This window comes from Engystomops pustulosus, chromosome 5, assembly GCF_040894005.1.
Source record: "Engystomops pustulosus chromosome 5, aEngPut4.maternal, whole genome shotgun sequence".
NCBI lineage: Eukaryota > Metazoa > Chordata > Amphibia > Anura > Leptodactylidae > Engystomops > Engystomops pustulosus.
The window spans coordinates 130,884,807-130,898,352 of NC_092415.1; the positions used below are offsets into that span (position 1 = coordinate 130,884,807).

Genomic DNA, 13,546 nt, shown 5'->3' on the forward strand with positions numbered 1-13,546 from the left:
TGCTGCCATTTTCCTTTATCCTGCATCTTGGAGGGACCGTTTGTCCGTGTTCTGGGACGAGCACCCGAGTATTTTATTAATTCAGGAGTGCTGCTACATGAATGTAATAGTTAATGTACGGTTACATTGGTCCGTTGCCAAAACTGAAAAAAAAAATTACCTGTTAAGGAAGGTGGTAAACAATCCAGACAAAGTGCTAAAATTAAGTATGGCACTGTGTGATTAGGATGTTTTCCTTTAGTTAAGTTTTAAGCAGAGTAATAGCCCCCATAATGATGGTACTTTGTTTTTTAAGTGTTGCTAGAAAAACATAGTCAGTGTTACTCCACAATTTTATATTTAATTATATAAAACAATTTCTTACATAAAAACATCATCTGACATTCTGTGCCACAAAGGGGTAAATCAGGCTTTATTCTGCGGTATTAATTGTATCATGTGGAGGGAATTATTATTTATTCTGTCTCATATCTGGAACTTTTTGCAACTATATCAAGACAATATCTTCAAATATGTTTCCAGGATAATGTCAATCCCCCTATCACTTGCGAGGCTGATGAATGTGCTGATTTACATGTTGTGCAGGAGGCAGTTTCTCAACAGATGGATGTGGTTTCTGATGAGCTACTTGGGCTGCTGCTGGAGGAAAATCTTTGTCACCCTGTTGAGAAACGAAAAAGATAAAGTCAGTGCTAATTTTTTTATACATTATGACATGTAACCTTTTCAAGTACACGGTTTCCTTTTGGATGGACAGCATGTAAGCAAAATATATATTTTTTTTTAATTGATTGTGCAATGATAAAAATAAGCTATAATCCTTAACCCCTTAAAAACAAGGCCTCAAAAAGCTTTAATGACCGAAGCATTTTAAGCACATTTTCTTACATAGTGTTTCAAGGGCCAAAAAAGTTTGAGGGGTATTAAATTGAAAAAAAAAATGTAATTAAAAAAAGCCTTTTTGTAATGTATAGTATTAAGTCCTCTTAAAATTGCAAGTTAATTTGTAATCGTAATGTTAAGTTAACTCCCTATTTTGTGTCAATATTTTTACAGGTTTTCCCCTGTAACTAGGGTATCTGTAAGGGCCCCAGTTAGAGGGGGGAAACAAAACTATTTGGGGACTGATGTGTGATGTCACTGCGATTAACCACTGCAAACCAAGCGGTCACGTGACTCCCAGGCTTATCGGCTCTGCTATTTACTGCCTAGCACTAGTTCAGCACTACGCATTTAAGAAAGGAGAAGGCTGATGACTTCTCCCTATAGTCTCTGGCCATTTCTGACAGCTGGAGACTCAGTCCTACTTCCGCAATTAGCACAGTAGCATAAGAAACTGCAGTGTATTTCATAAGCGGGCAGTCCAAAAGGTGTTAAAAACAAATTATTATTTTATATTGAAAAATAATGGCATATTGCATGGCTACATGTTTTTCGCCGGAATGTATTTATTTTACTAGGAGCAGTTAATTTTTTTTCTAGACTGCATGAGATGGCTAGTAGCATGCCAACTTAACCCCTTTCACGTCTTTATGTAGAGTTATGTAGAGTAAACTTCTATTAAAAAAGAATTTTCCTCTAGCTCCTTCAATCTGTAAACATACAATCAGAACATTGCAATCTTCACCACAGCTTTATATAAAATTACCATATCTAAATTGGGATGAGGCTAGAGGGAGGGGAGGGATAACAATTTAGCTAGCTTAAGTGCTATCTAACATTTCAGAGGCTGTAGAGGCTCCGTAGGGGGCCAGGCTTCAAAGCATTTCCCCAGTCGTGGCGACTGAGGCTTCCCTCCAATTCTAAAACAGGAGACAGAGTCATAAAATTTTTTAAACCAATACGTTGATTAGGGATAGTTATGGAGTTATGGTTCATCTCAGCCCAAGTACAACTACAGGTTTGGATTTGTTATCTTTAAGGGATCATAGGGGTCCAATTCCCGAGGCTCCAGCACCCTTGGGTCCAGAGATATAAATATCTCTGGATAGGACCATAGTAAATGGGTCAGGTTTGGTATCAATGTGATCCAGGGATTCACCCGGATGCAATGATACCAGAACCCAGACCCTACGACTTCAACTTGAGAAGCTATGGCTTCTCCAAGGTCCAGGATGTAATACCTGTTAGGGTGATGTCACACATAGCGTTTTCAGGCCGTTTTTAGTTAGTATGCGTTTTCAAATCTTAAAAAAACGCATGCATTCTAAAAAACCGCATGCGGTTTTTGAAAATGAACGCGTTTGTCCGGTTTTCCAAATTTGCGCAATTAAAAATGGACAAAAATTCACACAAAAAAAATGCACTAACTAAAGACGGCCCAAAAACGCCATGTGTGACATCACCCTTAGGAGGAACTCATGACCCCTCCTGGGGGTGGACAGAGGTGTGTGAGACACCTCTGAGGCGACAGTCTTTGTCTGGGAACCGATTATACCATCAAGTGCAGAGGAAAATCCATCAGGTTCCATTAGACCACACACAGGGTAATTAATTTACTTCACTGCTAATACTTTAATACTGGCTGAAATCTTATGCATGAATATGACTGCAGCCAGTATTTTGTCTCCTTAAAATATTTCAACCTACAGACCAGACCATAGCCGACGCCCCAGCCCCCCTCCACCCAGGTCTGTGGCCGACGCCCCAGCCCCCCTCCACCCAGGTCTGTGGCCGACGCCCCAGCCCCCCTCCACCCAGGTCTGTGGCCGACGCCCCAGCCCCCCTCCACCCAGGTCTGTGGCCGACGCCCCAGCCCCCCTCCACCCAGGTCTGTGGCCGACGCCCCAGCCCCCCTCCACCCAGGTCTGTGGCCGACGCCCCAGCCCCCCTCCACCCAGGTCTGTGGCCGACGCCCCAGCCCCCCTCCACCCAGGTCTGTGGCCGACGCCCCAGCCCCTAGGTTGATCTGTTGTCACATTTTCCTCTGGTATAGCCCCAGCCTTTCATATCTGCCACCACTATAACAGAGACATCAGCATGGAGAGTGGCTTCCGGTAGTCCCGCCCACTTTGATACGGCTACAGAGAAACAGCATCAGGTCAGGGAGGGGCTGTGTCCCGATGCTGCACAGCTCGGGGTGTCGGGCTCACACACAGAACAGGTCAGCTGTACCTCCACAGCTCCTCTATCTCCTCTCAGCAGCTGTGTGGGGCCGAGCTGTCAGGACGCAGGACATAGCAGAACTGCTGCTGCAGCTCCTTAGTCTCCCCAGTCACAGGGAAAAGTCAGTGCGTGTTGAGACGCATGGGGTACTATTTAAAGAGAAATACTGTATGTGGAAGCGTCTATGACGCTTGTGGAGATTTTTATGCGATCCCTGCTCTATTGCAAGTTTTATTTTGTCTAGTGTGCCCTTAAGGCAATTTAAAAATTAACCTGTGTTCTTTTATCTGGATCCACGAACTCAAAACATCCATGTCTCGCTCATATACATGCAAACGGGATGGTTCCTCACCCGATATAATCCTGTTATGGAACGGGCATGTAAGAAAGGAGAATTGGTGGAAGCTTAAATTGCGTTGAGAAGATTCTGTCTCACTGAGGCTAGGGAAAGAGGTCTTATAGCCGTTCAGGGCTGTGATTTGCCATATCCGGTTGTTGTGTGGACAACTTTAAACCCCTTCCTGGGCCTCTCAGAACCCGTGCGTTCCAGGAGCATCTATAAAAGGATAACTAAGTGATCTTGCGTACCCTTCAGGGGTCCGAAGTGTCACGGTTTCTTTCACACTTAAGTTTCACCTTAATTACATAAATATGCAAGTTTCTCAATGTAGAAGAAGCAACATTTGAAGAGTTCTTACCCGTGCAATGGCACCAGAAATCACCAGAGGTGGCTTAGGTTGCCTAAGATAAAAAGAAACACATTAAACACATAGTGACCAAGCTTATTTGTGCCTTGATGACAAAGTTATAACTTAACTTTGTAATAACTTTAGAATGCTTTAACTTTAGTCAGTGTGACATTTTGGTTCATATATTTTGCATTTATTTATGAAAAAAGGCGAATTTGGCAAAAACTTTTTTTTTTCTTTAAATTAGCCATTTTCATAATGTTTTATCAAACAGATAGCCTTACTACCCACATTTACCATATCTCGGCTTTGTGTGGGCCTCATTTTACAAGTGCCCTTTTGTTTTATTACGAGGCTAGTAAGATTAAAAGTTGAACAGCATTTTATTCACATTTTCAAGAAAAGTTTAGATTTATTTAACACCTTAATGCCAAAGCCACTTTTCCCCTTCCCGATAGGGCCCATTTTTTCAAATCTGACAAGTGTCACAATAAGTGGTTAGCACTTTGTAACGCTTTAACATATCCAAGTTTTTGAAATTATTTTCTCGTGGCACTTTGTACTTCATGTTAGTTGAAAAATTTGGGTGGTATGTTTTGCATTCATTTATGAGAAAATCAGATATTTGGTTTAAATTTGGAAAAATTCTCAAGTTTCAAAATGTTCTACTTTTTCCGTAGTAAAGGGATTTTATGGAAAATCCCTTACTGTACAGATATCCGATTGCGGGTGTTAGAGGTGGGTGTGTGAATGCACCGTAAGAGGTTAATAAGTAATCATTCTAAAATGTTTAAACAATATACACCGATTTAAATATGGTATGTTTATGTACATTAATACAAATTATGTAGAGGACTACATAAGGAGTACTGAGAAATTGAATAGTAAGTATGCAGCTATAAAGAGATAAAAATAGTGTGCGACACTGATCATTTGCCATTTTATCTGCAAATTGTTTGTACAATTACACAACCCAATTATTAGAAATGAGTATTCCTATCAGGGCTGTGAAGCTGAAGTCAGCAAAAAGATAAATACAAGCAAGAATCCAAAACTCGAAGAATGGAATTTTTTTGGCCAATACCTGAATAGTTTATTCAAAATACAAGCCAACTGTATATGTCGTTTGACGTTTATCACATGTGACCAATCTGAAATAATATTGTGAATGCAGCGAATTAGAAAAATATGTGCACTTATTTGTAAGAAAAATACATAAGGAGAGTAGAGTATACACAGAGATTATAGGGTAAAAAAACATAAGTACAATCATATCAGGCTTGATCATGATCAAGGTAAAAAAGAAAGTAATTACCGGTATACCTTTGTCAGCTCTTTTGACCCAAGTATGAAAAAATTATTAGTGGTGGAATATGGTGATGAAAGCCTTATTTATGTGCCTTATTGATTAAAATGTATTATTTCTTATGGAAAGGAATGCAAAAAATAAAATCTATTCAATCATTAATTTTTATTATTCGATTTTAGTGGGTGTTCAGGTACAGCTTTGATAAATAGTGACCTTTATTCTATGGGCCATTACCATTACAGCAATAGATAAATGTATCCAGAATTTTTCCTTAATTATAATTTTTGCAGAATAAAACCCAACTTGGGGATAAAATAATTGATTTCTGCATTGTTATCTTCTTAAATGCATATCATTTTTATTTTTCTATTAACTTAGCTAGTATTTTTTTTTAACTTTTAATCAATAGCATAATGGAGTTTATACAGCTTTCGGATCACTTTTTATACCATTTTTGTGAGGCAAAATTTGCCATTTATTGTACAGATTTTTGTGGGCAAGGCAAAACCATAAATGTCATGTTTTATGGCCACTGGTACGGTCGCATAGGGCCCAGTCAGAGCGCTAGGAAAAGGGAAGTCGTGATTGGCTATATGCACCTCTTGTTCTGCCTCGCACCTGAGGACTTCAACGGACACAAGGTCTCTTAATTATGGAATGTTATCCAAATTATACATTTAATCCAGACATGACTTGAACACACCATCAACTCTCTTCCATGCCATAGATATACAGCACACCATGTACTGGCAATTACTGGCTGTTACCGAAAGGATTTTATCCAACTAAAACCTTTCATATAGTTACACTGTCCCACATGCTCAATGCATTGGTATATAGAGATTAGCGAGCATACTCGTCCGAGCTTGATGCTCGTTCGAGTATTAGTGTACTTGAAACAGCTCGTTGCTCGGGCGAGTATTTCGCCTGCTCGAGATCAAGCTTTTACTTAAAAACGGGTATTCCAGGAATCAGCATAATTCATATACAAGTGGGCACTCAAAATATAAGCTAATGTGTAATTAGTTGTTATTTAAAATGTTGCTCCCCTTAGCAGAAAATGCTGGTGACATAGACTGTGATGGAGAATTAAAATGCTACCGGCCCTTTAATCAGTCCGTTAATTTCCTCCGCGCAGTCCGTCGCAGAAAAGAACATGGCCGCTGGTCACATGTCCACATCACATGTCCTGTACCTGCCTGGGCAGGGTCATGTGATCACCACTACGTTTGACTGTAGTCGGTTGGTTGCAGTGCATCCAGTATGGTCAGTGTTGTGGTGATGGCAGTTACACATCATTACTATGGTAACAGAGCAAGAAAACCTGTTACATCATCACTGTTAGCAGAGCATAAGTGGTAGGAGGAGTTACTGAGAACTAAAGGATCATGGAACTTGTAGTTTCCAGTGGCGGCCATCTTTGTGATAACTCCACCTACTTTAGAGAGGCCATAAATTTTGTAAGTCATAAAATCATATTATTTTAGCTCCGTTTTGTGACTAATGACATTGAGTATTGTTGTATTCATTTATTTATATCATTAAGGGTTTTTGTGTCAGATGTTCATATTCCCGGAATACCCCTTTAAGGAAACATAGTGAAGAACACAGTGAACACAGGATCATTTAAGTGAAGAACACAGTGCAGATGTTTCCATACATCTGCTAACTTATCAGAAGACATTAGGGCCGAACGGTGTTCTTCACCATAGTATGTGAAGAACAATATGTGTGAAGAACACATTGCAGATGTTTAACACGGGTCATTCTCTTTTTTGTAGTTCCACGAATATTCCACTGAATAAAAAACAAACAGGACTGACTTCTTTATTTCTCAATAAAATGAAAAATATTTTATTGCAGAGCCTTGGTCCCCTTGAAAAATGCTTGAGTCTCCCAATGGACTTCAATGGGGTTCGTCATTCAATATAAGCACTCGAGCATCGGGAAAAGTTTGACTCGAGTAACAAGCACTCAAGCATTTTAGTGCTCGCTCATCTTTAATAGAGATGTATCGAGATTACCTTTTTTAACCCATCAGTTTAGGGATGGTATGTGTGCCCTGGTAAGAAGTTCCTCAGGACTTTTATTAGAATGCTATATCCAGCAATGGTGGAAATAGAGTTCTAGAATTTATGCAAATTAGTCTGGGTTAGGCTAAGTCTCAGGGAGCCTAGTATCTTAACCCCTTGCAGCTGAAGCCACTTTTGACTTTCCTGACACAGCCCTATTTTTCGAACTTGACATGTATCACTTCATATGAAGATAAGTTTGGAACGTTCTAACATACCCTGCCAATTCTGAGATAGTATTTTTGTGACATGTACATTACATTAATTGAAAAATTTGGGTGATATCTTTGAAAAGAATGGAAATTTGGTGAAAATCTGGATATAATAACATTTAAAAAAAAATTCTGCTTTTCAGGCATATTGTCATACCCCCCCCAAATAACTAACATTTACCTAAAAAAATCATGACAACATGAAGAAGACTTTAAGTATCTTCTAAATTTTTGTGAAAAGCGACAAAATCTATGTATTGAGGGACTAGATAAGTTTGATGTGACTTTGGGAGGCCTAAATGGAGAGGAAAAACCCCTTTAAAGACCCCATTTTAGAAACTGTACCCCTCCGCTTTTATGAAATTTGTTAAAACAAAAAACTAAAATCAGGTACAAATTTTAAAATTTTCTATTTTTTGCCTCAATGAATGTATTTTTCAAAAAAAAAAAAAAAAAAAAAAATTCTACACTTCCTCAGTAGGGCATAGAAAGGAAGGAGCACCCCCAAGTTTTTGCAGAGCAGATTTAGCTGGAATACCTTTCTGGGGGGGTGATTTTTACTGTAATGGCACTTAAGGGGCTCTACAAAATGTACAAATCTACATTTGTAGAGCCCCTTAAGTGCCATTACAGTAAAAATCACCCCCCCTCCCATAAAAAAGGACCGCATTTTGGAAACTACACCCTTCACAGATTTTATCAAGGTATATAATGAGTATTTGGACCCCACAGGTGTTGCAAAATATGGGATTAAACCTGAAACAATATTTTTTTACTCAAACAAGGGTTGCACGATGCATTGCAATCTCAGTACTTATAAAATACTTTCAAAGCCAGAACAGTTCATCGGGCAGGGATTTCTTTTGAGAGAAGAGTCGGGTTAGCGATAGAGCAGACCACGTCATCAAGGACATATCACCATATATGGTGTCTACATCTCCAGGGCTTACCCAGACACAAGGCTCCATTTTTTTGAATTAAATACTTTTCAGCCCAACCTGGGATTTGAACACACAACCTTCACACTCCACCTGCCATAACAAAGGATGTATGTGGTCCACATGCAAAACAAAATAACACATGCTGCAATGTTCTTCTCACGGTCTCCACAAAAATTGACATGTGAACAGACCCATAGGAAACAATGGGGCTTATTTACTAAGGGTTCCACGGCAGCATTTTCGTCGGATCGCATGTGTTTCAATGGAAATGCAAATGCAGTCAGACTGAGCACCAGCTCCAGATATTTGGATTCCATTGCTAAACTTGATGTAAATTCCCCATGTGACCGCACCCTAAACATTCAGATAATACAATACTTTCAAAAAAAGAAAAAAGTATTGGTAGAGAGTACTGCAATACTTTCCTGGGTACAAAATCAAAGAACAGAACCCTGCACAACCACAGGTAACACTAGTAATACTTTCCTAGGTATCGTATCGCACTCAAAATTCTGGTATCGGTGCAACCCTACCTCAAACATTTACATTTTTTCCTTACTTTGGTGTCCCATAAGGGGCAAAAAGTTGAAATTTCAACACTGAAATTGTCCAACAATTTCTCCCGAACATGAAAATGTCCCACATGTGGATATAAACTTTTGTAGGGACACACAGCAGGACTTTGAAGGAAACAAGTGGTGTGTGGATGGGTTTATGGTGGTGGAATGTGCCAGGCCAGATGGGTATAACCCCTTCCCGACATTTGACGTAATTGTACTGCATCGTGGGAGGTGAGTTCCCGCAAAATGCAGTACTATTACGTCATGCTTCTGGCCCCGGCTCCTGAACGGAGCTGGGGCCAGAAGCTGCAGGTGTGAGCTATATATTATAGCCGACACCTGCCTCTAACACCCGCGATCAGAGATTTCTGATTTAAAGAGAATTTAAAGTGAATCGGACCCCCCCCCCCGCGGCGCTTACCGGGGGGGTCCACTGTGCCGATCGCAGGCACGGGACTGCCGGTGGCCGGGGCTGCGCGATCTCCTTCCTGTAGCCGGGTCCGTGCCTTCTGACAGGACCCGGCTGTAACACACTGAGCATGCGCAGCATGCTCAGTGTGTTACATTACACAGTGTAATACATCTGTATTACACTGTGTAATGTGAAGAATAGCTTGAACAAGCGATCTGTGGATCGCTTCTTCAAGCTTACCTGTAAAAGTAAATAAAAAAAAAGTTAAAAACATTAAAGAAAAACATTTTTGAATAAAAAGAATTAAATAAAGTTAAAGTCCCCTAAACACAAATATTCCCTATACACATGCAATAAAGGGAGAAAAACACAAAATAGCCAAAAAAACCCCACATATTTGGTATTGTCGCGTCCGTAACAATCCGTACAATAACTCAGAAACATTATTGGACCCGCTCGGTGAACGCTGTAAAAACAAAACCCGGAAAACACGCCAAAAATTTACATTTTTCTTAAAATCTCTGCACAAAAATGGTTCTAAAAAGTGATCAAAAAAAGTTGTGCGCCAAAATGGTACCACTGAAAAGAACAACTCAACACGTAAAAAATAAGTCCTAAACTAGCTCTGTCAACCAAAAAATATTAAAGTTACGTCTCCGAAAAGATGGCGATGCAAAAACAAATGAGATTTCCTCTATATTAGTTTTTATCCAGTAAAATTGTAAAAATAAATGAAAAATTATATAAATGAGGTATCACTGTAATCGAAGTGATCTGTAGAATAAAGATAATATAGTATTTTTAGTGTATGGTCTACGACCCCCAAAATATACAAAAAGAAAGGAAACCAAAATTGACAATTTTCTTTTCACCCATACATTAAAGAGTTAATAAAACCTCATCAATAAGCTAATAACCCACTAAAATGAAGTATTTGTAAAGTGCATCTCATGTCGCAAAAAATAAGCCCTTATATGTCCAAATTGCCCAAAAAATAAAGATTGTATAGCCAATAAAAAGTGACAATGCATAATCTGCTCTGAATGGCGCAGCTTCCCTTTGATGCCCTGGCGCGTGCCCATACAGCAGGTTACCACCACATATGGGGGATTGTTATACGCGGAAGGGATAGGTTATTAAATTTTGTGGAGCGTTTTGGTATTTTATCCACTGAAAATTTTTATATTTTTTGAAAAACACATTAATTTAGCCAAAAAAATTTCCCTTTCAAAATTGCATCCGATTTTGTTTTAACCCCTGTAAAACAATTAAAGGGTTAACAAACTTCATAAAAGTTGTTTTACGTACGTTGAGGGATATAGTTTCTATAATGGGGTAATTTATGGGGTTTTACTTTTATTTAGGTCTCTCAAAGTGATTTGAAACCAGAGCAGGTCCCTCAATAGCAGGATTTTGCGTTTTTTATGAAAATGTGAAAAATCACACCTGACGTTCAAAGGCCCATAACGTCCTACAAAAATAAGAGTGTGCATAAAAAACCATATCCACATAAATAAGACATTCAGTGAATGTTAGTTATTAAGTATTTTTGCGGTTATGACTATGTATGGAAAAAGTAGAACATTTTGACGTTTGAAAATCAAGAATTTTTCACCAAATATCTGATTTTCTCATAAATAAATGCAAAACATACCACCAAAATTTTTCAACTAACATGAAGTACAATGTGTAGAAAACTATTTTAAAATCACTTGGATATGTTAAAGCGTTCCAAAGTAATAACCACTTATAGTGACACAGGGCGGATTTGAAAAAATGGGCCGTGTCAGGAAGGTGAAAAGTGGCTTCAGCGTTAAGGGGATAAGGAGGTGGTAACCAGGGTAAAGACATTATAACTGAAATGCAGCTGCAAATGCAGTGTTAGGAAGTCTTTCTGGTTTTAACATACAGTGCCAACCGCTATAGTACTGGAAATGAGGGCCTTGAAGAGCGGAATGCTGATATAAAAGTTGGGATCCCTTATTGAGCAGTGGATGCACCAGATCCTACACATGCACCCCAGCAACTCTTAGGACTGGGGGCAATTTGGGAGGCGAATTTGTTTCTCCTTTCCCAGGCTGAAGGATCGATTCAAGAGAGTTGGGGTCCATGATTCCTACTCGGAATGGTCACCAGTTATGAGTGGTGTACCCCAGGGTTCTGTGCTTTGCCAACTACTATTTAATAATATAATTATAATATAATATAATATAATGATAGAGGTAGGAATTAAGAGCATTATTTTTGCAGATGACACCAAGCGGTGTAGTGTAATACAGTCTATGGAGGATGTTCATAGGCTGCAGGGTGACTTGGACAAACTGAATGTTTGGTCATCCACTTGGCAAATGAGGTTCAATGTGGGTAAATGTAAGGTTATGTACCTGGGGGCTAATAATCCAAAGGCAAAATATGTCTTTGGGGGAGTAGATCTGGGAGAGTCCCTTGTTGAGAAGGACCTGGGGGTACTAGTAGATCATAAATTGAATAACAACACGCAATGTCAATCGGCTACCTCTAAAGCCAGTAGGATCTTGTCGTGTGTCAAAAGTGGTATGGACTCTCGTGATAGGGATGTAATATTACCACTGTACAAGGCATTGGTTAGGCCTCACCTGGAATATGCCGTCCAATTCTGGGCACCGGTCCATAAAAAGCCATGGAGCTGGAGAGGGTTCACAAAAATAAGGGGTATGGAGGGTCTTAGTTATGAGGAAATATTAAAACAACTAGATTTATTTAGTCTGGAAAAGAGGCGACTACGAGGGGACATGATTATTTAAATAAATATATGAATGGTAAATAAAAATATGGTGGCAAGTTGTATCAAATCAAAAGACGAGGGGGCACTGTCTCCGTCTGGAGAAATCAAGGTTTAATCACCAGAGGCGACAGGGCTTTTTTTACTACGAGAACTGTCAATTTATGGAATAGCCTGCCTCAGGCACTGGTCACAGCAGGGACAGCAGAGAGCTTCAAGAAGGGTCTAGATGCCTTTTTACACCTAAATAAACATTGATGGTTATGTTATATAGAATGGTTTCCCCCAAATCCCTTCCTCATACAATCCCTTCCCTTCCTTGGTTGAACCTGTTGGACAAGTGTCTTTTTTCAACGTATAAACTATGATACTATTCTGCAATATTAAAAATGTGGCAACATTTTTAAGAAAATAGTAAGCAGTATTGCGTTTCGGACAAAAACACATAGTAGTCCTTAATCATACCTTACTATACAAATGAAATGAGCACAAAAGAAAAATGTGATGGAAGGCGTCTTCACAAAAAAAATCATATGATTAACCCTTATGGGTGTGTTTGCAGAGGATCATGTGATTAACCATAATGAACGTATCAACAGAAAGGGACTCATGACACCACCGTCACATTAAGGCAAGTAAGAAACTCGTGTCCCATCATATATCTTTAATATAATGGCATGAAGATAAAGAATGTAAGGAAAAATAAATAAAATAATATAATAGTGTAAGCAAAAGAGTCACCCCATTTAAATGTTGTGCTGAAAAAAATGTTCACTGGATGTAACTGGAGGGTATATCCAGCACCATAATCCAGTAGGCTTTACGCATGTGTAATTTCTTAGAAAAAAAAAAAACACAGACCAGTGATGTTCAGTACTGATCAAAGGCTGGTGTTTTATAGAACGCACACAGGATGGTGCGACTGCTACAAAAATGACAAAGAAAAAGCTGGACAAAAGCACAGCTTGGTATCACACACTGATCTGCAAGTTGTTGAGGACCAAAATGCAGTGTTCAGTACTTTCTCCCTCCAGAAATTCAATTGGTTGGTCAGGACAGAACAACCCATCAGATCGATCATGGAGGTGGCATGATGCCATCTTGTCATGAGGTAGCGGGAGGGGCCACAAGGGAAGGTATCTGTAAGCCACCTTGACCCATTACCATGCTTTATACTGATCCAAATCGGATGTCACTATGGTCCGACCAAATCGAATCAATCTTGGAGCTGGCAGGATGCCACCTCCATTTTGTGACCCATGGTGGTGATCTGGTACTGCCCTTCCATGATGCCTGTCCCTCCATTGCAGCTGTATTCATGTTGGACAGCAGCACATTCAACTGGGCACCACCCCCAGATGACTCGGGAAAGATGGCTTGATGGCGCCATCTTCCCAGACACTCATGTGGCGTGCCGATCACAACCTGCCCTGACAGTCTTTACAGGATCGCTCAGGAGGGTCGGTCACCAGGCAGAAGGAGTTG

At 39.7% G+C, this 13,546-nt stretch overlaps 1 protein-coding gene across 1 annotated transcript in view; it reads right to left on the reverse strand.

Moving 5' to 3' along the window:
- Positions 1–320: 320 nt before the first annotated feature.
- DAP (death associated protein) overlaps positions 321–13,546 on the reverse strand; it is a 36,203-nt gene continuing 22,977 nt past the window's right edge. Inside the window, exons 3-4 of the mRNA XM_072153047.1 lie at positions 3,804–3,846; positions 321–661 (exon numbers count right to left, since the gene is read on the reverse strand). Of these exons, the coding sequence (XP_072009148.1) occupies positions 542–661; positions 3,804–3,846 (163 nt within the window). The 3' untranslated portion in view covers positions 321–541. The remainder of the gene's footprint in view (positions 662–3,803; positions 3,847–13,546) is intronic.